General features: G+C 40.1%; 2 protein-coding genes across 2 annotated transcripts; both read right to left on the minus strand.

The window, feature by feature from the left end:
• Positions 1–10,745, minus strand: tars2 (threonyl-tRNA synthetase 2, mitochondrial). The gene is made up of 18 exons (XM_026926164.3): positions 10,605–10,745; positions 7,836–8,005; positions 7,639–7,753; positions 7,410–7,531; positions 6,574–6,682; positions 6,418–6,485; positions 5,591–5,669; positions 5,363–5,509; positions 5,148–5,246; positions 4,148–4,314; positions 3,439–3,601; positions 2,492–2,629; positions 2,301–2,378; positions 1,902–2,002; positions 1,404–1,505; positions 1,232–1,304; positions 966–1,080; positions 1–296 (listed from the first exon to the last, which is right to left on the minus strand). Exons 1-18 carry the CDS (start codon positions 10,686–10,688, stop codon positions 154–156), a joined length of 2,073 nt encoding a protein of 690 aa, XP_026781965.3. The 5' UTR covers positions 10,689–10,745; the 3' UTR covers positions 1–153.
• rprd2b (regulation of nuclear pre-mRNA domain containing 2b) lies at positions 7,867–27,334 on the minus strand. Its single transcript, XM_053232353.1, has 11 exons — positions 27,091–27,334; positions 20,560–20,689; positions 20,325–20,452; positions 20,082–20,128; positions 19,857–19,983; positions 19,221–19,396; positions 18,794–19,040; positions 18,457–18,708; positions 17,816–18,001; positions 15,936–17,724; positions 7,867–8,005 (listed from the first exon to the last, which is right to left on the minus strand). The coding sequence occupies exons 1-10, from the start codon at positions 27,296–27,298 to the stop codon at positions 16,136–16,138; spliced, it is 3,090 nt and encodes a 1,029-aa protein (XP_053088328.1). The 5' UTR covers positions 27,299–27,334; the 3' UTR covers positions 7,867–8,005; positions 15,936–16,135.

Here is a 27,334-nt window from a genome sequence, read left to right on the forward strand (position 1 = left end):
TTCACAAATGACATGATTTTATTATAAATATCACACAAAACATGGATGACAGGACATCTCTCTCACACACACTCCTCTCTTCAGGTAAGTTTACTTCTTCTGCCACGCAACAACGCATGTGTGTGTGTGTGTGTGTGTGTGTGTGTGTTTTTTTCAGAAATGCTCCTGGTTGCTGCGGCTCTCTCGGAGCTCCATCAGTGATGTCATCACTTCCTCCAATGACCTCTGCCCTAGTTGTTTCCCTCCTCTCGTCCTCACACTGACTGTCCCGCTCTGTCGCTCCTTCTCTCCTACCACTGTGAGTGCCAGAGGAAAAGTGAGAGTGGGAGAAATACAGGGAGAGAGACAGAGAGAGAGACAGAGAGTAAAAGAGAGAACGAGCGAGACAGGGGAGAGACAGGGAGAGAGACAGAGAGGGACAGAGAGAGAAAGTGTGAGGGGGAGAGAGAGACAGTGAGAGGGATACAGGGAGAGAAAGTGTGAGGGGGAGAGAGAGAGAGAGAGAGAGAGAGTGAGAGAGAGACAAGGAGAGGGAGACAAAGAGAGAAAGCATGAGAAAAAGAAAGAGACACAGAGAGAAGGAGATAGAGATAGATACCAGGAAAGGGACAGAGAGAGGGAGACAGAGAGAGACGGACCAGCAGAGGGTCAAAGACAGTGAGAAACAGACAGACAGACAGGAAAAAAGTGTGAGCTAATGCACAGCCTTTTTGCAGTGACACACAGCAACCAATCATATGTCATCAGTAAACCCCAGCAACCAATCATATGGAAGCAGTGAAGCCTGGTATCTAGGCCTGGCTGGCAACCAATCACAAATCAGCAATAAAGCCCGGCAACCAATCACAAGCTAAGTTTGTTAATCAAACAAGTCAGTACAGTCTGGCAGTGTGTGTGTGTGTGTGTGTGTGTGTGTGTGTGTGTGTGTGTGTGTGTGTGAGTGTGTGTGTACACAGATGTCTTACCAAATACATAGTTATATTGGCAAAGTTGTGCTGAGCGAATTTTCTTATTTAAGGTGGAACCGTGGTCATCGTCATGGTCAGCCATAAAACCTGCTTCCTTTAATCTCTGGACCACCTTAAATTTACCACAGAGAATAGAACGACTGCTATTAAAGTCAGTTAAATGTAATCGGGTTTTACTTTGTGCAGCAGTACCTTGTTAACTCATAATACTACTATATTAATTATAATAATTTTCTAATAATGGGGAGAAGTGGTGCACTCACGTCCCGGCCGTACTGCTCACTTTTGTCCCCTACTGGCAAAACCATGACCTGCGCTGGTGAAAGCCAGAACGGCCTGAGAGAGACAAATGATGGGATTAGTGTCTCGTGTTTTCAGACAATTACAACGCTCCTTACTGAACATTGTAAATATAATTTACTAAATATTTCTCACCACTTGCCACCGAAATTCTCAGCCAGAATGGCAATCATTCTCTCTAGTGAGCCCAAAACTGCACGATGCACCATCACGGGTCTGTGCACCTGTCCATCAGCTCTGAGAGAGAGACAGAGAGACAATGTGTTATACTCACATATTAGTATGAGAGAGAGAGAAAAAAGAAAGAGAAAAACAGAGAGAAAGAAAGAAAATAGATGAAAACAGAGAGAAGGCTTGACAGAGGAAGAGGAAAGTGAAACATGTACAGAGGTAGAGAGAGAGGAACAGAGAAAGACAGCTAGAAAGACAGACAGATGCAAGGAGAGAAAGGAGCAACAGAGAGAGAGAGAGACTGACAGAGGAAGACCGAAAAAGACAGATATGTAAACAGAGAAGGGGGGAGACACAAAGATAGAGACAGAGAAAGACAAACAGACAATGAGACAGAATTATCAAAGAAACAACATTTCGATGTGTGCGTGTGTGTGTCTGTGTATGTATGTGTGTACGTACCCTACATACTCCAGGTTGAATCTGATTGGCAGCTGGAAGTCCAGCTGGATGGTGGCACACTGGTGCTGTCGACCAATCGCATCTCGGATCTGGATATCGATCTTAACACACATACACACACACAAACGCAAGAGATGGTGAGACCAAAACGTCTGGGGACGGCTCAGTACCACTGTCTAAAATCATGGTGTGTGTGTGTGTGTGTGTGTGTATGCCTAACATGGAGCATATTATAGACGACAGTGTGTTCCTCAAGGCCACACACACACACACACACACACACACACACACAGCATGCAACATCTTCTTCTTATTTTATCTCCAAGGCTGAGTGAGGCCGTCTTGGCTGAAGGTATGATTGAAACCATGTGGGCGTTTATGCATGTGTGTGTGTGGCACCTTTGGACCGTAAAAAGCGCCGTCACCGGGGTTCAGCTCCCAGTGCTCACCAAAACACTGCAGACTCTTCTCCAACTGCTACTCCGACAGACAGAGAGAGAAAGAGAGAGAGAGATAGGGAGAGACAGACATTAAGGTTATAGTAGCTTGTGTGGTTAAGGTTTGACTAACATGTATGATCGAGGTGTTACCTGTTCTGCCGTGTCCCAGAGGGCGGAGTCTCCCAGAAACTGGGCGGGGCGAGTGGAGAGCAAGCAATGGAATGTGAAACCAAACACACGATACACACTCCTTACGAAGTCCAAACATGCCGTCATCTCTTCTTCTAACTGCAGAGAGGAGGTTACATGTAAATACACTGAGACTGACTGACACAGAGGCCACACCCACTCAACTGAGTCTGACAAAGCCACACCCACTCAGCTGAGACTGACTGAAACAAAGGCCACTCCCACTTCACTAAGACTGACCAACACAGAGGCCACACCCACTTAACTGAAACTGGCAGAGACCACACTTCCCTCACTGAGACTATTTAAAAAACAGAAGCCACACCACCTTCACTGACACTGACATACACAGAAGCTACACATCCTTCACTGACACTGACACACACAGAAGCTACACATCCTTCACTGATACTGACACACACAGAAGCCACACCACCTTCACTGATACTGACACACACAGAAGCTACACATCCTTCACTGATACTGACACACACAGAAGCTACACATCCTTCACTGACACTGACATACACTGAAGCTACACATCCTTCACTGAGTGACAGACACTGAAGCCACACCCACTTCACTATGACTGACCTATACAAAGGCCACACCTCCGTCAGTAAGACTGACAAAGAGTCCACTTCTCTAGGGACCAACACTCCAAGACCACACCCCCTTAACTGAGACTGACAGGCCATGCCTCCTTCACTTTAACAGCCACAGTATTAGAGGCCACACCCCTTTTACTTAGACTAACAGGAATAGAAGGTGAAGCCATGCCCCTTGACTTGTCTAGCTGAGGTCAATAAAATGTAATTTAATCCTGTTATTTAAAGACATGTGACTGCAGCATGCGCTCAGAAATTTCAGACTATATCAGATTATCATGTGTGTGTGTTCTTCCATACCTGCTCGGGTGTGCAGAAGATGTGTGCGTCATCCTGACAGAAGCGTCGTACCCTAGTTAGGCCCCCTAGTGCCCCTGAGTGCTCGTTGCGGTGCAGCGCGCCAAAGTCGGCCCAGCGAAGTGGCAGCTCACGCCATGATCTCACTCTCTGCTCATACATCACACTGCAGTGGGCGGGGCAACACCAATTAACACATTTACATAAATTTAAATACAACAGAAAGCATTCTGACACACATTATAAAAAAAATCAGAAAATCTAAAAATAGTTGGTGTAATCAAAAAAAAAAGAAAATTATTCAAACCTACAATATGTTCACTATAAATATTTAAGTTTTTCCTATATTTAACTGTTCTAATTTTTTTCCAAATTTTTAATGACACTGTTTACATTTTTATCATCTGTAGCATCAGAAAATTCTAAGTACTATTTTATCCAAATGTATGTTTTTTATTACTGTCATGTATTTTAACATATTAATTAATTTATTAATTAACATAAACCAAAATACTAAATCATACTGAACAGATAATGTTATATGATATAAAATCATTAATTTAGAAAAACTTGTCTTAATTGTATATACAGAATCGTTTGTTTTGGTGCTTAATATGTTCGCTTGTTGAACAGCTAATTCTGTTTAACACTTAAAAAAAATTCACTCTGTGGTGTAACTGTGTAACTCAGGGAGGGGGCGTGTCCTACTCACCAGTGGGCGGGGCAGTTCATGGGCTTGAGGGCAAATGTGTGCGGCTCACACGTCACCGTGAACATGTTCTCGCTGTAGTGCTCCCAGTGACCTGAGCGTTGCCATAACGACGTGCTGTACAGAGTCGGGGTCACGACCTCACTGAAGCCTCGCCTCCTGTACTCGCTCTGATGGAAAGAGGAAGACAGACACTGTTACTTGCTTTTTCCCCCTTTTTTTCCTTTTCTTTTTTAACATGCGCTCCACTTTTAGAACGCATGCTAAAAATTTGGAAAGGCCTGATCTGTTACATGCAAAATAAAATTTCTATATAAAACAATTCTATGTATAGATTTTAATTAAATATGTTAAGATATATTCATAATAATTATAATAATTTAGGCATTTAGATAATTAGAGAATAAATAAATAAAGAAACAAACTATGAAATAAAATATACATTTAATTGTTTAGTTTCTTATATATAAAAGTATATTAATTTCTATATTTCAATTAAAATAAAACAATACACAGATTTATGGTAAATAAAAATGTGACAGACAGACAGACAGACAGACAGATAGATAGATAGATAGATAGATAGATAGATAGATACAGACAGAGACAGACAGATAGACCTATTTAAATAAATAAATTTGTTTTTGGTAACTCAGACTTGTATTACACAAACTGAGGTTTAGTTTTAGATATTCAATAATTAAACATTAAAATAGAAATAATTTATTTCAATAATTACTTAAGGTAAATTAATTACATTTTTTTATTATTGTCTTTTATTTAAAATAAATAATTTAAAAACATTTAACAGATCTTTTGTATAATAAGTTATAAAAAGCAAAATTAAAAATAAAAATAAGGACATGATTAGAAAAAATAATAAATATAATCAATAAATATTACATTTATAATATTTTAATTATATATAGAAGAAAGACGTATTTGTGACGTGACTGTATAAGTGCTCTATAATAAAATAACAGGTTCACGTGGAGGCTGTTACCTTTATAAAATCAGTGAGCGTGTTGTAAATATGAGCTCCTTTGGGCAGGAAGAAGCAGCTTCCCGGACTGACATCATTAAAGAAGAACAGCTCCTGCTCCTGATTTAAAACAAATAAATAAAAAAAAACAAAACCAAACAAGAGAATTAACAACACAAACACACACACTTTTCATACATTTCATAAAGATGTGTGTTTTTCAGACATGACTGAACCTTTCCAATGCGTCGATGGTCTCGTTTCTTCGCCTCCTCCTGCTCATGCTCCCACCGCTCTCGCTCTCTCTCACCGGGAAACGAAACTCCCATAATCCTCTGCACACCTGCTGCATCGGGATTGGACGATAAAGTCACCGGAGAAACCTGCAGCATCAGAGTGTCAAGAAATTACTTTAATGAAGAATGGGAGGAGTTTGAGACCCTGAGGATTTCACAGTGACTCACCTGCAACATCTTAAAGGAGCGCAGGAAGCTTGTGTGAGGGAGGAGTGGACCGGAACATACACCTACACACACTCCACACCTACACACACACACACACACACACACACACACACACACACACACACAGTTCTGAGATATTACACACACTAGAAATTTTAGAAATCTGAGTCTCAGTTTCCTTTGTGTTATGAAACGGCCATTGTGTTTTTATTAGAGCTCAATACTGACACCTACTGGCCTGATCGCAGCACAGCATCTATTACCTCATATTCGTTATCCGTTATTATCTATTATTGAGCGTCTCGGAGAATCGATGGCTGCGCTTCGATGCCAGTGTTACTGACGAAGTATTTACAGCGCAGAATTTCAGTGCAGCTGATGTTAACTCTATACTTGTGTAATGTTAAAGTCAAACACACTGATGGATTTGTTTCACTGATGGATTTGTTTCACATTAATGAAGTCAAAACATTCTCCACTTACTGTGACAGAAAGCACGGACGCCGCATCAGCGCATCTTTCAAACAGAAAATTTTTAGGAAAAAAGAGGAAAAACATTACTAATATGAGATGGGAATAAGGGGCGGAGCTGCCAGCGGTAATCCACACTGTAATATGGGAGAGTTTGAAACACCTACGCAAATGTCATGACATCAAGTACTTTTATTATACATTAAATAACAACATACTGGATGCTTTTTGTCCATTTAGAGTTACTTTACTTAGTTAACTGTCCAGATGAAATCCTTAGACCTGGCTGATTAAGGGATAGTGCTTGTGTAAGGCTATTTTGTGTGTGTGTCTGTGTGTGTGTATCATATCCACACCTGTACACACTGACTGTGTCTCCATGCATCAGAGCCTCCTCAGCACACTGCAGCCTCACATCATCATCCTGCCACAAACATCACATCAAACAACTTCATCCACAGCACTGCAACATGCAGCAAGGGAAAGGTTAAAGGTCATGACCTGTAGCTGACCTGGAAGAGCTGTCGGAGTTGGTGCGCACTCAGTTGCGTTGTGGTGATGGGGAGTTTCGATGCTGCCGCCACCACACACCTCTTCTCCACCTCCTCTAAACACACCAAGCTGAGACAGACACTATTATTATTATTATTATTATTATTAGAACATTTAACGTCATTACATATTTAGCTATTTATTATGGAAAAAAACATTAAAAATTAGTTAAGATTAAAAAAATAATAATTAATAATAAAATAAATAAATATTGGGCAATAAAATATATAAATATTATAGCGGAATATTAGTAAGTGAAAACAGTAAATATTTTTTTAAATAATAAAATGAAAACAAATATTTAACATTAAAAAATATTTTTAAAATAACCATTAACATATATACTACAAAAGGATGATTATTTTGTGAGTGAAATTCAAATAAATGTATAATATGTGAAAGTAACATTCCGACATATTTATAAACAAACACTGAACAAATATTGTATAAATAATAAAAGGAAAGACAAATAAATAAAAACTAATTAAAGAAAGAAAAAAAAAAAAATCAACAGCGCACACATCTGTAATAAATAATTAGTAAATAATACACAGCACTAAAAACGCATTTAAAATTTATTTATAAAATATTGCAACTTAAAAAAAAACACTGTACACATATGTAATAAATAATAAATAAATAAAAACAAATGTAAGTAGTAATAAATATTTTATGTAAGTGTAAAACAACTTTTGCATTATATATTTTAATTAAAAAAAATAAAATAAATAAAAATAATTAAATTAGAATAAAAGCTATTAAGAGACTGTGTGTGTGTGTGTGTGTGTGTGTGTACCTGTTGTCCAGTCTGTAGTCACAGTACAGTCCAGTGTCTGATACACCTTCACGACACACCTGAGCACCAAACTGTGTTTCCATCACACTCACTAAAACACACGCACCTGTCCTCCACACCACCTACACACATACACACACACTTTATTCATACAAAACTTTATTTACTTTATTTTAGGAATCCTCTCTCTCTCTCACACACACACACGCACACACACACATACACACACCTGTCTTCCCTCTGAGGAGTCGAAGCTGAGCAGCTGAAGCTCACAGTCGGCCTCTAGGGGGCGAGATAACTCCCACAATGCACCACTCACTCTGCTCACTACAGCTCCTTTAACCCTGCAGAGAGAGTGACAATTAAGCCCTGCCCCTTTTTGACTCAGATATGGCTGTCAGTAAGTAAGTGTGTGTGTGGACTCACCGTATGTCCTGAGCAATCTGTAATGGGGTCGTGACCCCCGACAATCCTTTCAATGTTCTGCCATCGGCCAATCGGATGCTCAGCTCTTGTCCGGGCGCCGCCCCTTTCTGGTCTGGCCTTTTTGAGAAGGCCTCAAACAGTCGCAGTCGGTCTGATTGGCTGACTGAAGGCTGAAGATGCAACACACACACACACAATCAGTTATATGCTACAATGCAATATTTCACATACATCATTGTCTTTTCTGCAGTGGACAGAAACACTGGCACATTTAAAGATAAATCATTTTTGGGGAAGAAAGCAAAAACAAACAAAACAAAAAACAGAAAAAAAACAAGAAATTAAAAATTATAAATATAATATTTATATAATGATGATTATCTGTTGAAGTGAAACTTCCATTTTTTTATGCCCAAGGCTGTACAAATATTGCTGCCTTAAATGATTCAAACCCACAAATCCCCACAATACACACAGATGTGTTTTATAAAACACACTCCAACCACACTTATGACCTTTACCATCAAACTGAAAAGAAACAGAGAAAAAAAAACAACTGTGGGCTGTGTCCCAATTCCCAAAAGCACACACAAGCCTTAATAAGGGTGACAGTGTGGTGCGAATGTCACACAGCCACTTGTTTTGAACTTATTGGACAACATTTGGGCAGCAGTCCCTAATCTTATCTACTGACTTCCCTCCACACAGTGTAAATCAGTGTGTGTGTGTGTGTTTCAGCATTAGCATTTAATCAGGACCAGGAAGCATTAAGATTATTATTAATTTTTCTCAAACAGAATGCCTGGCATTTTATTCCTCTTGTGCCAGAGCAATTTTCTAACAATTAGTTTTTTTTAAATTAAAAAATGACAGGTTGCACTTTTTAACCCATTTACATGGAACACCTTCTGACCAATCAGAATCCAGAATTCAACAGCACTGTGGTATAATACAAAATGTAAACCTGTGTAACATAAGTGTGTGTGTGTCAGAGAGAGAGAGAGAGAGAGGATGAGCTGTGAAAGGTTTCCTGCTTGTTTAGCTCATCACTTCATAAATTCATGACAATAAATGAGTGTGTATCAGAACAGGAAACACTAAAATGTGCACATCAGTGGGAATTATAGGACTGGAACAGTGTGTGTGTTGTGGTGCACAATTCAGTGTTTATAGTCAAGAAAACTAAAGAATGAGTCATTAACTGCAGAGTGTTTATACAGATGTGACGCTCTGGCCTCGTTCTCCGGAGGTCACATGACCTAGTGTATCGCCATGGTAACGCTAACGTTTAATCCAACACGCTCTGATCTTAATCACACCCAATTTGTCAGATCTTTAACATACACCTTTGTGTGTGCGAGAAGGAAACACTAAAATGTACTGTTTAGAGTCAGAACATGAGCATGGCAAAGTGCAAAAGTTTGTACATCCCATGGTTTGAAAGGGGGGATGCCTCTCTAGCAAAATCCCTAACAACTGCAAGGAAAAAAAAATTGTTTAATCCAATAAAATATCAGAAACAAAGATGAATTCTTACAAAAAAAATTACAAGATAAAACTTAATTTTTTTTTTATCCAAAGAGAAAAAATTCAAGAAACTAGAAATAAAATGTGAGTGTATCCTACTACAAAACAATCCAAAAAAAGAAAAAAGCAACAAAATGGGAAAAAACAACAGAAAAGAACTTAGCGTTTAAAAAAAAAAAATTATGAGAAGGATGAGCAGGGAAGCACAAGAGGAAGTATGAGAGAATCTAAAAGCTGTTCAGAGGATACGAAAAAAGTATAAACAGCAGACGGTGTCAAAACTTTTGACCCAGTTGTTTCACTACTGATTTATATTTACACACACATATGGATCACTTTTGGTAATTACTGATAAAAAAAAAAAAAAAGGGAGGGGGGACGACGACACAATTTTGTGTTGCTATAATTGCATTTCTTTCACCCAAGGGTGTAAAAACTTATGCATTTAGCTGTACACTCACACATGTAACAACAGACGAGTCATTTCTGACCCACTATTGACTTCCTTTTGCTAAAGACTGCAGAGAAGTGCACATTTAGGTGTCCAACACACACACTTGATCCTTGTTTGGTGTGTGTTCATGCGCTGAGGAATTCAATCAGGTGCTTTTAGACGAGACATGAGCCTCCTCTCCACCAGCGCAAGAACGGGAAACTGTCAGTTTTCTCGTGCCAGCGTGGTCATACAGGTCGTCGCTGTCTAAGCATTCTGCCTACATGGACAAGAAGAGTTCAGCAAGTGACTTGAGTTTTATTCATGATCAATCAATAGCTTTAAATCTAAGGGTTACACGTGTTTATCTAGACACACAACAGTTCCAGTCCTGTATCTTCACTGATCTTAGACATTAAGGAGGTACATGATTAAAAAACTGTGATCTGAAAGAGGTGCACGAAGAAAGGAGCATCACTTCTGTCTATCACTAAGCACAGGCTGGAAGGGAAGCTATTTTTACCACCACTTTGTATCTTCCTGCTCAGGATGAACACTGAAACATCTTGTATCTAAGGAACACAGCCCTTTAATCTGCACACGTGGTGTTTCCTGTTCATGTTTACATCATGAGAAGCTCATCATCTTAATAAGAGATTTTCCAGAGCCACCTAATATGTGCAGAATATTACAGTTAGATAAGGATTAAAGACTGTAAAGTACTAATTTCAAATGCGGAAGTGAACGATGAAAATCAACTCAAATTTTAGTTTCATAATATACTATAATGTAGTATAATATAATATAACCTTGCTGTAGCTTCTGTGGCTCCTCAACGCCGAGCTCAGGGTCACGTGGCACAGAGCTCGCCGCAAACACAACGCCACTATCATCTTTTCAAAATGTTTACAAGCTCAAAGTTTAAAAAAAATAATAAATAAATCCACCGTTTCATTTTGTATTTATTCACACAACGACGTTCCCTGTCGTCCTCTGCGCGCCGCCATGTTACCGGAATAAACCGCGAAGGGCGCAGCTGATTGGATGGCCCCTGTCCAGGGGCTTGACCAATCAGGAAGCGAGGGAAAAAAAACCGTGTGGGCGCATTCGAATGCGTCAACCACTCTCAGGCAATGCGCATACAATAGATAAAAAAATATTCACCCTGAGGTAATTTCTGCGCACTAAAACTATTTAAAAACACAGACGCTGTTCTCATCCATGTACACAAAACAAATATGACCAAAGTGAATCCCTGTTGGACAAATAGTGCTCTATATAGGATTTAAAATCTATTATTTCATACTATAAGTAGTAGTCTGTATATAACTTTTCTAAGAGGCACTGGGATTTCATAAGTCTTCCATAAGTGCCCAGTGTATCCATCTGTTAATACATGCAAAATCAAATCAATCAATCAGCAAGTTAATTCAGCAGCATCTTAACAGTATTCAATGCATAGGCCATAGATCTGGAAGCATTTATCCAACTTAATGGCTCATTGTTAAAATGAATGCCATAAATAGCTATTTATATTCATGCTCATAAAACGAAATCAATCAGTTAGCCCTTATAATTACATCAAAATAGCATTAGAGTGTCGAATAGTAGTTGAATATTTTCTTCTGGACGGACCGATAAAATGTCCTAAGTCTATCTGTTTGATACCAGCCAGTCAAGGTCAAGGATTTACACGTTAATACTCGTTTATCATGGATATAGGAGATTGCGGGGACAGAAATGGTCAGAGAACGTTCTGGAATCTGGACCTCTTACATCCATGTTGCAACTGAGTCCTGTTGTAAAAGGATACGTCTAACATTCAGCCTGTGCACCTTTCAGTTCTGAAGTAATCGACACACTGGAAGGGAAACGGACACTGTATTAGGGGTGTGTGATTTGGAAAAAGCCTCACCCCGCATTTCAATCCTGTTTAACTGACTTCTTCATGGATTGAAGAGATGGAGGCCAATGGAAGGCTCCTCTCTTAGAAACCTGGTTCTACTAAGGGTTCTTTGGATAGTTAAAGGTTCTTAGTTTCCGACAAAACCTGTTCCCCCTGAGAAAACAGTAAATGTGCTGGACAGAGGGTCCTCCAGGACCAAGGGTGGGAACCTGTGCCCCTACATGGACAAACGAACCATTAACGGTTCTATATCTGACCTTTTTAAATCTAGATTTGACCCTTTTTTTTTAATTTAAAAAAAAAAAAAAAGAAAAAAAAAAAAAAAAAAAGAAAGAGTGTACTGAAAAAAGGATAGATTAAAACAGCAACCGGAGTCCTGACTTGAAACCTTAACAGTGGTGTTTCTGTAAGTTTAGACAGTGTGCAACGCATTTCATATGTATGCTGAGAGCAGCTGGTGTCATATGTTCTCATACAGATTTGTATAATGCAAAAACAAAAAATAATAACAAAATAAATAAATAAAAAAAACGAATTAATTAGCTTGTAGGATGGAGTGTGTGTAAATAGAAATCATTTGTAAAACCTTGGATTCAGTTAAAAAAAAAAAAAAAGTGTACATTATATGTAGTCTTGCCAAAAAGCAGTGTATTGAGAAGCTAACAGCGATTTATAACAGGTTTCTTGCATGTTTATCGATAATGGCTGTCTCCCAAACACTAGCACTTCACAGAATAGTTCTTATTAACGTAGTAAAAGTCACAATTCTCCAATTTTCAGAAAACCTAGAAGTTTGTTTTATGAATTCTCACTCTACATACATGTATGCTCAGTTAAATCCTGACAGATGAAACAAAGATGCAAAATACATGATGCTGTATTTTATAGTTAAAGCTAGTCAGAGTAATAACACTAGTCACAGTATTACTCATCTAGCTAGCTTACTTACTAGGAAACTAGGAAAGATTAAAACAGTGTGTGGAGAGACTGCTAGGAAAAAGAAGTAACTGGCTAGCTAACAGCCTCCTGAAATGCTAATTTATCTCTATTATCTCTAATAAATCCACACATACATCTAAACACAAACTGAGGACACAGGGATGCTAAACACATTACTGCCAGCTCTGTGGTACAGATAGCATAACAAACTAGCTAGCTTGCATACTAGCAAGCATAGTAAGGTATCTCAGAATGCTAACATATGACATTAAAGTTCTATATGAATAAATACGCTCAGCTAAAGACTAAACCGAGGATACAGAGATGCTAAATTCATGCCAGGAACGTTTGCGATACAGCTAACTTGGTGAACTAGCTAGCCTGGTTACTACTTACATGTTAACATATGAGATTAGCTTTCTATATGAAGCAATATACTCAGCTAAAAACTAACGAAGGACACAAGGATGCTTAGCAATTACGAGCGCTAGCCTTTTAGTCAGAGAACACAGCTAATATGGAGTCTAGCATTTGGGACACAGCCATTTGGTTCCTCATTTCAGTTCATGTGTTTATACATGACCCCTTAGCATGTGGATCATAGTCATCATACTGGTTACAAGAGAGAGTTGTTGATCTAAATGTGTATGCATTCAGGACAAAAGAAGACACCGTATATCACCACCAACACGTTCCTTAAGTGTTCACATGTTATGAACCAAAATGGGGAAAAAAGAAAAATAAAAAAATAATCACATCACTACTTGTACAAGCAAAATTAGCAATATCTACATTAATTACAGCTCATTTCTCTCAGTGTGGGTGGAAACCAGTAACAGGACATTCTTTCAAACACTCAGTCCTCCAATCCGAAGTATTTTATACATATCTAAGGTAAAAATAGAATCTGAGCTTTTTTTTATATATATATATTTAGCAATAATTAGCTCGTACACACACAAATACTGACTGGACGATTTTGACCTGTGTGTCAATGCCGTTTCCTTTAGCACGCCCTCGTCCACTTGGAAATGCGCAATAACAACCACAAAAGTCTGCGTTTTCCTTTTCTACCTAGCTGGCATGCTAACTAGCTAGCAAAGTAAAGTAGCACAGTGATATCTTGTACAAATGAAGGAGTCAAAGGAATAAAAACAGGGCAATATCATACTATGTGGCTTGAAATCTAGCTGGCAGACTTGGACCTAATGAAGTTATCTTAGCTCTGATGGAGGAATAAAAAAATTAAAAAACTTGAAATTGTATGCAACTAGCTGGCATGGTAATGAGCTAGCAGACTGAAGTAACATTCTAACTAGCAAAGTAAAGTTTCCTGAAGGCCCATGTAGTAACATTTCAGCTAGCAATGCATTGCTTTTATACTAACTAGCGAGCACAGTAAGTAACTAGCAGACTGAAGTCAACATTTCAGCTAGCAGAAGTTTCCTCAGCTCACACAGAGGAATAAACATTGACTTGAATGTGACGAATACCTGCTAAGCAGTTGGTTTACTAACTAGCTGGCAGATTGAATTGGCATTCCAGCTTGCAAAGTAAAGTTTCATTGTCTCTCTCTGATGTATTAAACTAATTTTTGGAAGTGGTGATTTTAAGCTAATTAGTTGTTATTGTTACTATCTAGGACATGGAAGTAACATTGCTGATATGAAAGTAAAGTTCAGCTCTCATGGAGGAATAAAACCTGATCTAAAAGCATCAATATCACGCTAACTAGCTGGCATGAAAACGAGCTGGCAGAATAACATTCCAACTAGCTTTTGCAGACTGATAAAACTGATTTTAAATTAGAAATGTAATATTTGTTGAATATTATTATACTGCTTGTGTTTACACCTAAAACATCTTAGCTGACATGAAAACCAATTGCACCCATGCCTTCGTTGACTCGACTCCTTACCAAACCAACTTCACAGAACAGATAAAATAAGCCTCCGAGATGGCAAGAAAAGGAAGCTTGGCAACAGGAAGTGGACGAGGGTGCGTCAGAAACGGTATTCAAAAGCGACTTTGGACTCCGAGTTTTTGAAAATTACGAACTTGTCAAAATGAAATGTGTGACTCAAAGGGAAAAGAAACAGGAAACATACAGAATGCAAAGTGTAAGTGCCTCTTCTTTTACCATCCAATCAGATACCTAGGAAAGGATATCCACCTTTAAAGAGCTACGTGCACGATTTTGGCATTCAAATTTTACTTGCGCAAGGAGTGTTAGCGATACACTGAAAAAGTTTAACAGGCAAAATAGAGAGGGCGGAGCCTAAGTGTGTGTTTAGACCATAATCTTGCATTAGTGTGTTCCTCTAAGCTCTGAAAAGGGGGTGGAGCCTAAATATGCATATACACATTGCTAGAGCTCTTCGCCCCCAAGCAACAAGGGCTCTCAAAAAGACACGTGGCTCAATTACGCAAACCGGATATCGTCTGTAATCGTCTGTAAGTGCTTGTTTTTTTTAAATCGTACACGTAGCTTGCTTGTGTACAGATTCAGAAATAGATTTTTTTAATTCAAAAAATTACAGTTCGTATTCACATTTTTCTTCAAAAGGAAAAAAAAAAAAACACACCAAAAAACAATCATCATAATCATAACGATAAAGAATTGTAAGCCCCTGATCATTCTCGTTTCTCAACGCAGGGCTTTTATTAGTAATAACACACGCGAGAACTTAAAAAAAAAAAAAAAAAAATCAAAAGACAGGAAGTAGAAAGAAGGAAGCATTAAGATTGAGTTGTGTGTGTTTTTTTTTGCTAGATTAATTCTGCTTTCATTCATAGCTGAAACTTGAGATTTTGCTGAGCAAGAATAAGCCTGCGTTCACGTTAGCAAGTGACAAAGACTCGCCCACAAATTCTCTAGTATCTGGTTGCATTTAGTTCCAATTCCGAAAAGAAAACAGAGTATAGAAAGAGGTTTCAAGCCAAAATAATGTATAAATTATACAACAGTTCTGTTTCTTTTCGAAAATTAAAAGAAGCTGGACAGGCCATGCCCACAAACCTGGAGTGACTGTGACGACTTGTCGGTTTCTAGTGTGAACACAGGTTTAATCCAGATCTTTGATATAATGTGAGGCAGATGTTATAGTGTGTTTACAGAGAGAGTGATAGGGTTTGAGAGCAGGAATGCAGAAGCCACACAGAAAAGAGAGAAAGCTTCTATTTACATTCTCAATTACAGACCTAGATCATTCAGAATAATCTGGTTTTAAGTGTTTTCACACACACACACGCACACATTTGCACAAAGATAAGTGGAAATGATCAGAATAACCACCTTTTCTCTCTCTGTTCATCTTCCTTTCTCTCCTAGTTCATCCCATCTCGTCTAAGTGACTGGCTTTGAGGGGGAAACCAAGCTGGGGGCAGGGCTTAGGTGTGCATGTGTTTAGGCTTATATCATATGACCTTAACCTTAATAGCAAGGGAGCAGGGCCTAAGCAAACACATGTGTCTGATTAGACAGCAGTGTGACCCTTAATAGCGAGGAGGCAAAAATGGTCGTTTAGAAGCGTGTAACGATCCACCTCGGTAGGCGGGGCCAGGTCGCTTTGCACCTGGCAACAAGGGCTCTCGGGGAAGGGGGAGGGGCAACGGAAGCCTCTGTGAAGGCAAGCGAAGAAGAGGTCGTGGTGGGGAAGGCAAAAGTGGGCGGGGCTCTCTGGAGGGGGTAGGGGTTGTGGGTGTGGTTGGGGTGGTGGGTGAAGGAGAGGTCGGGCTTTGCCCCAGTAGCGGGCGATGAAGGGGGCGCATGGAGTGAGATTTACCTCTAGAATTGTTAGAAGAGATAACCCCGCCCCCATGGGCTGCCACCGCCTCTGGACGCAGATTAGCAGGTGGAAGGGGCAAAACTCGGTCAATGGGGACCAGGATGCCGCCCACCATCACAGCTGAAGTAGTAGGGGAGGGAGGGAAGTCCCTAGAAGGGGTCAAGGGAGGTGGAGTGGGCGGGGCAATATGAGGAGGAGGGACAACTGGAGGGGTAGGGGTTTGAGAAGGAGGGAAGAAGGGAGGGGGAGGTGGTGACGAGTATTGCCCCTGGGGAACTACCAAATGAGCTGGGGCAGATGTGGCATGGTCTCCAGAACTGTCAGGGCCATGACTTCCAGGGTGAGGCAGGGGTGGGGCTTCCATAAACTCTGCCTCTTCGTACCACACCCCACCCCCTCTGGTTGCTCCACTGGACCTTCTGGGACCTCGACCAATCACGCGAATGCTCTCAACTGTCTGGATGCGGTTGCTGTAGCTGAGCGGATCTATGGTTGTGGCTTCGTCACTGGTTGCCGCAGTAACCACGGTTTCAATGCGATGATAGCGTTCGTTGTCTCCACCCATCACTTCCTGTTTCTTTGCTGCTTTCTTCCCTCCTTTCTCCTCCTTGCCTTTTTCTCTCTGAGCTCCTACACTCGCTCTTCGCCCTTCCGTTTTAGCTTTCGTGGCCACTTCCTGCACAGAGAAAGAAGATGAAGTGGAAGAGGAGGAGGGGGCGTGGCCAGGGGAAGCTTCACTCCTCCTCTTCCCTACTTCTTGCTCTTTGTTTTTCACAGCACTCTTTCCTGACAGGGTTCGGTAGTCTCTGTCTTTCCGGTCGTCTTCGGCGCCCCACGAAGAAATGTGGGCTTTGTGGGCCATAACGCAAGGGCTGTCAATTATTTCATCCTGTGTTGGAGTCCCGCCCCTTTCGTCTCGAACCGGAGTGGCATCTCCACCCACAAGCAGTGGGCTGTTACTTTCCGCCTCGAATACACCTGCAAATCCCGGATTCACTTGCAGGAAGTTGTTGATTTTTGACTCTAAGCTCGGCATCACGACTTCCTGTCTGTCTTTCTCCCTCTCTTTCTCTCTTTCTCTCTCCCACTCTATTACTCTCTCTCGCTCTGACTCATGGCTCAGGCTGCTGTTTTCAGAAGCCTTTGGAGTCTTCGGGGTGGTTGGTGTTGTTGGAGTGGTGGTGGTTGTTGTTACTGTCGCTGTTACCGTTGCTGTGGTGACAGAGGAAGAAGAGGGGACAGAGTTTGGGGAGGTGAGAGAACCAGTGCGGGCGGAGGAGAGCAGAGAAGACAAACCTGAATGAAGGAAAAAGGGAGTATGAACAAAACATTAAATGTGTCTGTGTGTAATTGTGTGAACAAGAGTTTGTGTGTGTGGTGTCATTACCAGCATGTGTGTGTGTCTTTGTGAGTGCACTCAGGATTCCCTCAGGCGAAATATCCACTCTCGACAGAATGCTGGCCAGCGGATTGGGCGCCGCAGTTCCAACAGTGGGCGTGGTTTTTGTTGTGGGGGTGTGGCCTGGTTGTGTAGTGGGAGTTCCCGGAGATGGGCGGGACACAGGACTCACACCTGTGTAGTGAGAAAAATATAAAAGGGTTGGGCAGACACAGACACAACTTATGAATGTAAACTAATATGAATAAATTCTATTTTCCACAATATTTTTGATATTTTCTTCTACTGCAGGTAATAAACCCTGATAAACCTGAGTAATGCAATCACGATCACAGGGGAATAAAAAAACATAGGGGAAAAAATGGATAAAAATGCTAAAGGGAAATTGGAAAACAGTCAAAAAAAAAAAAAAGGAAAATGTTTGAATAAATGACTGAAAAACGTTTGAAAAAATTTATTTTAAAAAATTAAATTAATAAATGAAAAAAGTGTATTGAAAAAACATAGCTGACAATATAAACATTAATAAAAAAAATACATTACAGAGTTATTTAATAAATATATAAATAGTATAACTAATATAGTCAGTGTAAAGATGTTTCATTTTTATTTTATTTGATTTTGCTCACCGGTGTTCTTCATGGCATTAGTGATGCTATTCAGGATGGAACTGATCTTCCCCAGATCCACATTGGCCAGATTTAAGGGGGCGGAGCTCAGAGTTGTGGTGGGCGTGGTCACCGTAGAGGAGGATACTGTCTGAACGACTGTGGGTTCAGATGTTGTTTTTGTGGGAGGATCTAAAGTAGGGGACTTGGCTTCTGTTGCATTGGTGGCTTTGGAAACTGCAGATGGAGGCACTTTTTCTTTTTTGTCTTCAACTGAAAAAAGAAAAAAAAATTAAATAAAAACACATACAACAATAAAGCGATAAATAAATGAACGATTGAATGAATGAAAGCTCACCAATAATGCTTGTGGTGTTTGCAGTCTCCTCATCAGACATGTCCATGTCCTCCACATCTCTGTTGTCTTTCTCCTCTTTTGTTCGTTGGCTGCGTCCCAATCCGTGAAAGGGCGATTCAGATCCGGAGGGCGAGGGAGCATCCTCCGAGGGTGAGGGAACCGGAGACTCAACATCAGGTAGCGTGGCTTTCAGAGCATCCAGTTTGCGTTTCAGATTCAAAACGCGGTTCGCAAATGTCTTGTATGCCTGATCAGAGACGAAAAGACATGTCCAACATTAAGTGATTTAATATTCTACTGGACATTATAGACGCAAGAACGCACTTGATTTGACACTGAAGGTAATACGATAGTTCCCCAGTCAATGGGTTGTTTTTAGTTAAATCCATAACCATCGTTAGGTATCACAACAACAGAACTGACTTACATTTGCGACAATTTTGACCTCTTTGTACTGCATTTCATAAAAAACATCAGCGTTCCCCAGAGCCTCGAGCAGCGGCGGTCCTGCCTCTTTCTGTCCTTCCAAAAACTTCACAACCTCCTGCAGCTTCATGCTGCCTTCCTCAAAATCCTTTGAGAATTTATTTCCTCCTGCTTTATCTGTGGGTGTAAAAAAAAAAAAAAAAAAAAAAAAAAAAAAGAGACAGTGATGTGGTTTTAAACGGCCGTAACGTTACACATTTTATTTAAATATAAGATGCAGATGTGATGAAATCTTGATCATTATGAAATAAGTTTGTTGTTTTGCTTTGCTGCATAAATATGACGTTATCATTAACATAGAAATAATTGCTTTTTAAATGAGCGCACCAAATCACCTCCATCACAGAAATACTTCCTCGCGCGTTAATTTCTGTGCTAGCTAGAAAAACGTCTGAATAATTTCTGTACACTGCACTAACTGCAATTAGTTTGGACGCTTCACATAAACAAATCAAAAACGTGTGTAATCGTGGACATGGTGACGTTTTCTGTAAAGAGACATTTAACATTTATGGAAGGAGTCTCCAGTGTCAGGGCCTTGAAACAGTCAGAGGTAAAGCAGGAAAATCTAACAAACCTTTGAGACGCTTGAGAGCTTCGGTGCTGCAGACATCGACTCTGAGAGTGGCGAGTTGTTTCTCTTTCAGCTCGCTCTCCTCTAAAGAGCATTTGTATGCAGAGAGGCGATCGATAAACGCCTGAGGCTAAAGCGGGGGGTGGAGACATAAAAGGTCAAATGAAATGTAAGGACAGATTTGCAAAAAAAAAATAAAAATCATATAATATAATTCAAGATACTTACTGCGAACTCTGCTACGATCTTGGACTTAAGGGCAGCTTTAGGGGTAACTGGAGCAATATGAAATAGCAATATGAAAAAAAAAATTAACAACAGCACCCTGCTATAGTTTAATACTTTTTACTAAACTTCTTGAGGTAGGGGCCTGAAGAAAAAAAAAGGCAACAGTTTTCACACTTACAAATTTGTAGCAAGTCTTACTTATTAGTAGCTTCATTTCATTTTTGAACTATGAGATGTAAACACCTGAAGGGGGCGCTGTCTCTTTTTTCTGCAGATTTGCCTTCAGCTCGGTGATCAGCTCCTCGGGGTAAACACTCCGCTCCTGCCAGATGTTGAAGATTCTCTCCACTGACTTACGCACTTTAGCATCCCTGCAGCCAGACAAAACGGAGACATTTAGTGCAATAAAAAAAAAAAAATTACACAACAACAACAAATTAAATTAATTAAATGAAAATTTGCTGTTTTACACACAAACCTGACTAGCAGGGCAGCACTGGGCAGGATTTCAGCAAACGTGCTGCGGTAAGCAATGGCATTTTTCCTCTTGCAGTTCTGAATGACATCATTAGCGAGGTAGAAGAGATTCAGTCTGTGATTGGCATCCGCTAAAGAGACAGAAACCAATTATAGAAAAATGTTAGCATTGCATGTTCCAATAAGTTAATCAGTCATTAAATATTTTACTTGTAAATTTGGAATTGTAGTCGCTATTGTTATGTTTATAGCAGCTTTTATGAATAATTAAAAATCGGTTTATGGTCTAATTGAACATGTGGCTTCACAAAAAATATCAGACTGAACAAAATGAATGAATATGGGTAAATACAATAACATGTTAATAGTCATTTCCACTCACTACCTAAAATAGTGGAGGGAATCAGAAATTCGTTTTAGGCCCAAACTTATTTCACATTAACATGTTTGTCAAAAAAGTGGCAAGCTGTCATTCTGTGCTGTCCCCAAGAACTATAGACTTATTAAATTGACACACCGTATATATACACATATAAAAAAGAAAAAAAGAAAAAAGAAAATCACCATTATGCTTATCTATTCAAAACAAATACACTTGCATATGCGCAAATGAGCATAAAGGGGGAAAAATAATTTCAAGATCAAAATAAGACAACCTTAAGAATAACATTACGTGTAATTTACAACCACAGAAACTTCCAAATAATACTATAATACCACCAGAGAAATATCTTTACCATAATGCTAGATGCTAGTAAAGAGAAAATATGCTTCTAAAATAATAGCTTAAAAATGTGTACTCTGTATGAAGAAATAATCTAGTTGAATCAATGTGGAGTTTACCAGTACTACTCTCCTCGTCAGTTTCCAATTTCCAGTAGCAATGTGGTAGGTTAGCAGTGGCACTATTTTATCAGCCAAGAACTTTACTATCTGCAGTGATGCAAATAACACACCAGACCACCCCCCTCGAACAAGCAGGAAAAACATGCAATACCCTCAGACATGCATAAACACCCTTAAACATGGACCAACACACTTGCTTCTTTAAAAAAATAAAAATAAAAAAAATAAAAATAAAAATTGCACCTCTCAACAGCACCAAAACACCAGCAACAACATCAGCCACGCAGCGAAACCTTTGCTCTAAAACCTGCACTCTAAATTACATGGACATAGGCCCTCTACCATGGTTGCAAGGCCGACTAACACAGCAGGAAGGTTCTCTACCATTGCTGCAAGGCCCTCTGCCACATAGCAAGACCCTCTGCCATGAAGCTCTACCACATGGTAATGCCCTCTACCATACACACACCAAGAGCCTCCACCATTAACCAATACCCTCTGCCATACAGTAAGATCATCAACCATACAGCAAAGCCATCTACTATTAGGCAAGAGAGTCTACCACACAGCAAGGCCATCTACCATTAGTCAAGAGCCTCTACCACAAAGCAAGGTCCTCTACCATTAGGCAAGAGCCTGTACCACACAGCAAGGGCCTCTATCATTAGGCAAGAGCCTCTACCACACAGCAAGGGCGTCTATCATTAGGCAAGAGCCTCTACCACACAGCAAGGGCCTCTATCACACAGCAAGAAACTTGACCATGAAGCAAGGCCATCTACCATGCAGCAAAACTCTACACCAGGCAGCAAGGCCCTCACAGCACCTTTAAACATGGACTAACACACTTTCTCGAAAAAAAATAAGTACCAAAACAAGTGCCAAAGCACTCTCTCAACCATGCAGCACTATACTTGCAACACGCAGCAACGTATTCCATGAAGCTTGGTCCAAGACCCTCTGCCACTCAGAAAGGCCCTCTTCCATTAACTAAGAGCCTCCACCACACAGCAAGACACTCCACCATGAAGTTAGGCCCTCTATTACCTAGAAGACCATGTACCATGCAGCAAGACAGTCTACAAACAGCAAGGCCCTCTACCAGAGGTTGTCTTACAGCAAATAATTATCAGTCATGTTGATGGACATGGCTGTAAATATTCGGTCATAGTCTATTTTGTACACAGAGGTGCACAGTTCTGTCACTGGTGCTGAATGAGCGCATGCAAAGGGATTTTCTGATAGTAAAGTGCTGCTAGAATAGTTTTGATGTTGTGTATCTACAGTGGAAGACGAATGCATGTCAATTGAATGCCTTGTTTTGTCATATGCCACACCCTCTGGCATACAGTGAGACACACTGCCATGAAGCAAGTCTGTCTGCCACAAAGTAAAACCCTATACTATGCAGAAAAACCTGCCTCTACCATGCAGCAAGACAGTCTAGCATGCAGCAAGATTCTCTGCCATGAAGCTGTACCATAAACCATGTCCATCTTTTATGTAGCAAGACCCTGTATCGCACAGCAAGTCTTTCTACAATGCAGCAAGGCCCCCCGGCAAGCGGCAGCAAGGCCCTCCGGCAAGCGGCAGCAAGGCCCTCCGGCAAGCGGCAGCAAGGCCCTCCGGCAAGCGGCAGCAAGGCCCTCCGGCAAGCGGCAGCAAGGCCCTCCACCACGCACCTCCACTATTAGGAACACATTTCATTAAACTACCATTGCAGACCACCAAAAACACATTAAAACTGATTAAGAACCAGCAGAAATCTCTCATGGTTTATGAAATTCTTCTAGTATTTCTAGAATCTGATATAATCAGCCTTTTAACATGGAATTGTGCATGGACACAGAGAAGCAGGTTTAACCTCTCACAATGGACTGCTTTGTAGGATAAAGCTTTGAGTTACTGAATGTCCTCAGTCATGCAAGTTCTCTCATTTCATCCTTCTTTTACTCCTTCATATTTCAGATGATAAAATGAACTATATAAGTGCAAGCTACACATGATTAAACTGCACTATACAAATAAAAAGTTTTCCACATTCAGGTTTGATAGTATAGTCGTGTGCAAAAGTTCGCACACCCAACATGTAGACAGAAATGTAATTTATATTGGAATGACATTTAATTTATTTTGTTTCACAGATGATGCTTCAATACTCTGAGTAACAAAAACGTACAAATAGTGTATGCTACGATATTAACTGCCCTGTAGTCCACCTTCCAGCACATTCTTCCTGACATATCGTTCTCACTCTACCAGTTTGATTGGAAAATTATCTTTGTTGTAACTCTGTCAGCTGTCAAAGACTGCCATCTTCAGATCAGGCATTCCATTAAGTAAGCTAACCCAATAAGCTAGGAGTATTTCAACAAATCTGGATAATTTTCATCATTCTTGGTCTCGTGAAGGTAATCTTAAGACCCGTTCAGTTACTACAGCAACATATAACTGTGTAAATTAAATTTCAAACAATACTCAGCCGATTAAAGCCAGTAAAGTCTGTGCTACTTCACAATTACAGTGTTGTACAGTGTTATACATTTGTTAGATAATACCATGCTAATTTGGTCTAATTACAAATTATTTCCCTCTGTTGTGCGACTTGGTTGTAGCATATTGCATAATGTTTATGTAGATATTATCAGTTTTACCCATAACAAATGTTTTTAATTACATTTTCTTACACATTCTTCCAGACAGCTTTGAGATCTCTATTAATATTAAACTGATTTCATAATTATTTCTTTGGGTTATTTGTAGCTCTTTGTAATGAGCAATTCCTGCTAACCAGGGAAAAAAGTTGCCCTAGCTATGCGGTCTTTAACATTTTGCTATTTCTTCTGTCTGGCTAATTTAAGCGAGACTATCATAACACAGGGTCAGGGCAACACTTTGACTTATTTCATTTAGTCATTTTCTGTAATAATTCTCCTTTCACTGTAGCTTGTGTATTGGATTGTTACAGGATATCGCCACATTGTAAAATTAAATGAACCCTTACATAGCTCTCTATATATCTCTGCAAAAGAAAGAAACATTTACTAGAGAGCAGGCTGCATCAGCAGAACTGTTATAGCCCATCCCATCATGTTCCCGGGTAACAAGGGACATAAACGCCAGGCAAATATTTGATATTTTTTCTACTACAAAACGATGCATTTGGATTCAGAAGCCTCTGATCGCTATGTGTCGAGATTTGCTGTCCAAATCGTAAATGATGACAACAAAGGAAATTTTTTCAAAAACTATTTTAAATGTATCTGAGCTACAGACAAATCACCTTGCTAGCCTTTTAAAAGATTTATGTTTAAATATATGAATTTTCTGGCATTATTCAACCTATCTAGTGCACTTTGTTTACCATAGTATGCCACCTCTGGTAGTGAATTTATCTAAATAACAGTGTACTGAATAATCTTATTGCCACTTCTTAAATGACAACCCCTCCCTGTTATGCTAGCCAGCTAGCTTTACTTTTACTGCGTTTGACTTAACTCAGAAGTGGGAAGGTAATTTTAGGAGTTAGACTGGGAAGGATAATTACAGCCGATCACATCACATAACTCAGCCGATCAAACTACTCAACTAATCATATGCAATTACATCACTCAGCCAATCACGTCCGATATCAAAAACAAAAATAATTAAAAATGGCTTCCTTTTGTTAAAACCTTTAAATCCATCAACCATTTACATATGATCACATCAGTCAGCTGATCACACATTCCTCAACCCCATCACATCACACAACCATAACATGATTCAAATGATGAAATCAACCTAACTCAACCAGTCACATCGCACAACTCAATCACATCAATACTCAACAGATCACATCACTCAAATGATCTCAGCCGATCACATCCAAAATCATCATTCAACCAATCACTTCATACAGTTGATCACTCAACTAATCAGAGCCAATCACTGCACTCATCTAATTATATCCAATCACATCTCTCAACCAATCACAACGATTATATCACTCAACCAATCACAACTGATCACATAATTCTTCCAATCACATCACTCAACCAATCACAACTGACCACACCATTCATCTGATCACATCACTCAACCAATCACATTGATTCACATCGTTCTTCCAATCACATCACTCAGCCAATGACATCACTCTCCCAATCAGTACAGATCACATCATTCATCCAATCACATCACTCAGTCACATTACTCTCACTCAGCCGATCACATTGCATCGCATCACTCAGCCGATCACATCGCATCGCATCACTCAGCCAAGCACATCACACTGCATCACATCACTCAGCCGATCACATCACTCAACCAAGCACAACAGATCACATCATTCATCCAATCACTCAGTCACATTACTCTCACTCATCCAATCACACTGCATCACATCACAACACTCAGCCGATCACATCGCATCACATCACACAGCCGATCACATCACTCACCCTAGCACAACAGATCACATTCATCCATTCACAACAGATTACATCATTTTACCAATCACATCACTCAGTCAGTCACATTACTCTTTCTCATCCAATCACTCAGCTGATCACACTACTCAACTAATCATATGCAATTACATCACTCAACCAATCACATCCGATCTCATCACTCAGCCGATTACTTAAAACTGAAAAGTAGTTACATTCAGATACAAACACATTCAACATTAGTGTCCACTGGATATAACCCGACTATGATCGCCAGTACAAAACGAGAGAGACCCCAAAAATGGTGCACTATGTAGTGAATAGTGTGACACAGTGTCATTTTCTCTGCATAGCTTTTCCAGGTAACATGACAGATCACATGAAATCACTGAAACCCACTGAAACTGAAACCCAGATCACATGAAACCCACAGTGATCGACGGTGTAAAATTAATAGATACAAATTCGTCCGTTCATCTCAGTCAGACACATGCGGTCTGAAAGCAACCTGATACCATGTGACCTTTGTCTATCTGACCTTACAACCTTCCGAAACCCTGTGATCTGGAAAAGACTACCTGAGAACGGTGTAAAATGTGTGCACAGGTGCATTCTGGGATGCTAGCTCTGAAACTGATGTCACTTTAGCTTGGGTTTTTAAAATAAAATGAATAATTAAGTAAAATTAACAATCACAGTAATTTGCTTGTGTAGCTTTTCTCGCTTCCTAGAGCTTTATTGTCTGCACTATCAAAAAAATTACACATTACTGAATGCCTTCATTTATAGATGTTACAAATCAGGACTTATCATAAAAGAAACATCAGCAACATTTAATACATTTGTATATCCTTGTGCTTGAAGGTGTGTGTGTGTTCTCTGTGAACAGGGAAATTAACCTTACATTAAGGCTTAATATTAAGTGTTGCAATTTTGATGCAAATCTAGATCAAGTGAGATCAGTGTGCAAAATCTTACTGTGTCCTTATTTACAAGCCTGGCCTATAACCCAAACATCAGTGCATAGCATGCTAGCAGCTCTCATGTTGTGTACACGCTGTAATATTACACCGACGTGCAAAATTAAGAATTAAAAGTGCACATCCGAAAACGGAGCACGAGCTGCATTTTGCATGAAGGAAACACACAATACAGACACCCCAAAACACCAAACACACACCAAACACACGCACACGCGCGCGCGCTACAGAGGACATGTTAGTGTTTGTGTTTGTGTACAAGCCAAAGCGACTCACATTTTTTGAGCCACTTCATCCAGGAGCGCACTACGACCCCGTGGTGTTTCTTATTCTCGAGGCACCAGGAGGATAAGCTCTGAATGGACTCCATCGTGTTCGTAACTCCCTGAAACCGGCGGTCCAGACTCGCTTCCAGAGCCACCGAGGAGCTGCTGCTGCTGCGGCCCCCGCCGCCGCTACTGGCCGCTTCAGCTCCGGCCGCCATCTTTCCTTCCCTCTCCAGAGCCGGAGCTGGGCTTCA

The sequence above is a fragment of the Pangasianodon hypophthalmus genome, chromosome 1, assembly GCF_027358585.1.
Source record: "Pangasianodon hypophthalmus isolate fPanHyp1 chromosome 1, fPanHyp1.pri, whole genome shotgun sequence".
NCBI classification, from domain to species: Eukaryota; Metazoa; Chordata; class Actinopteri; order Siluriformes; family Pangasiidae; genus Pangasianodon; species Pangasianodon hypophthalmus.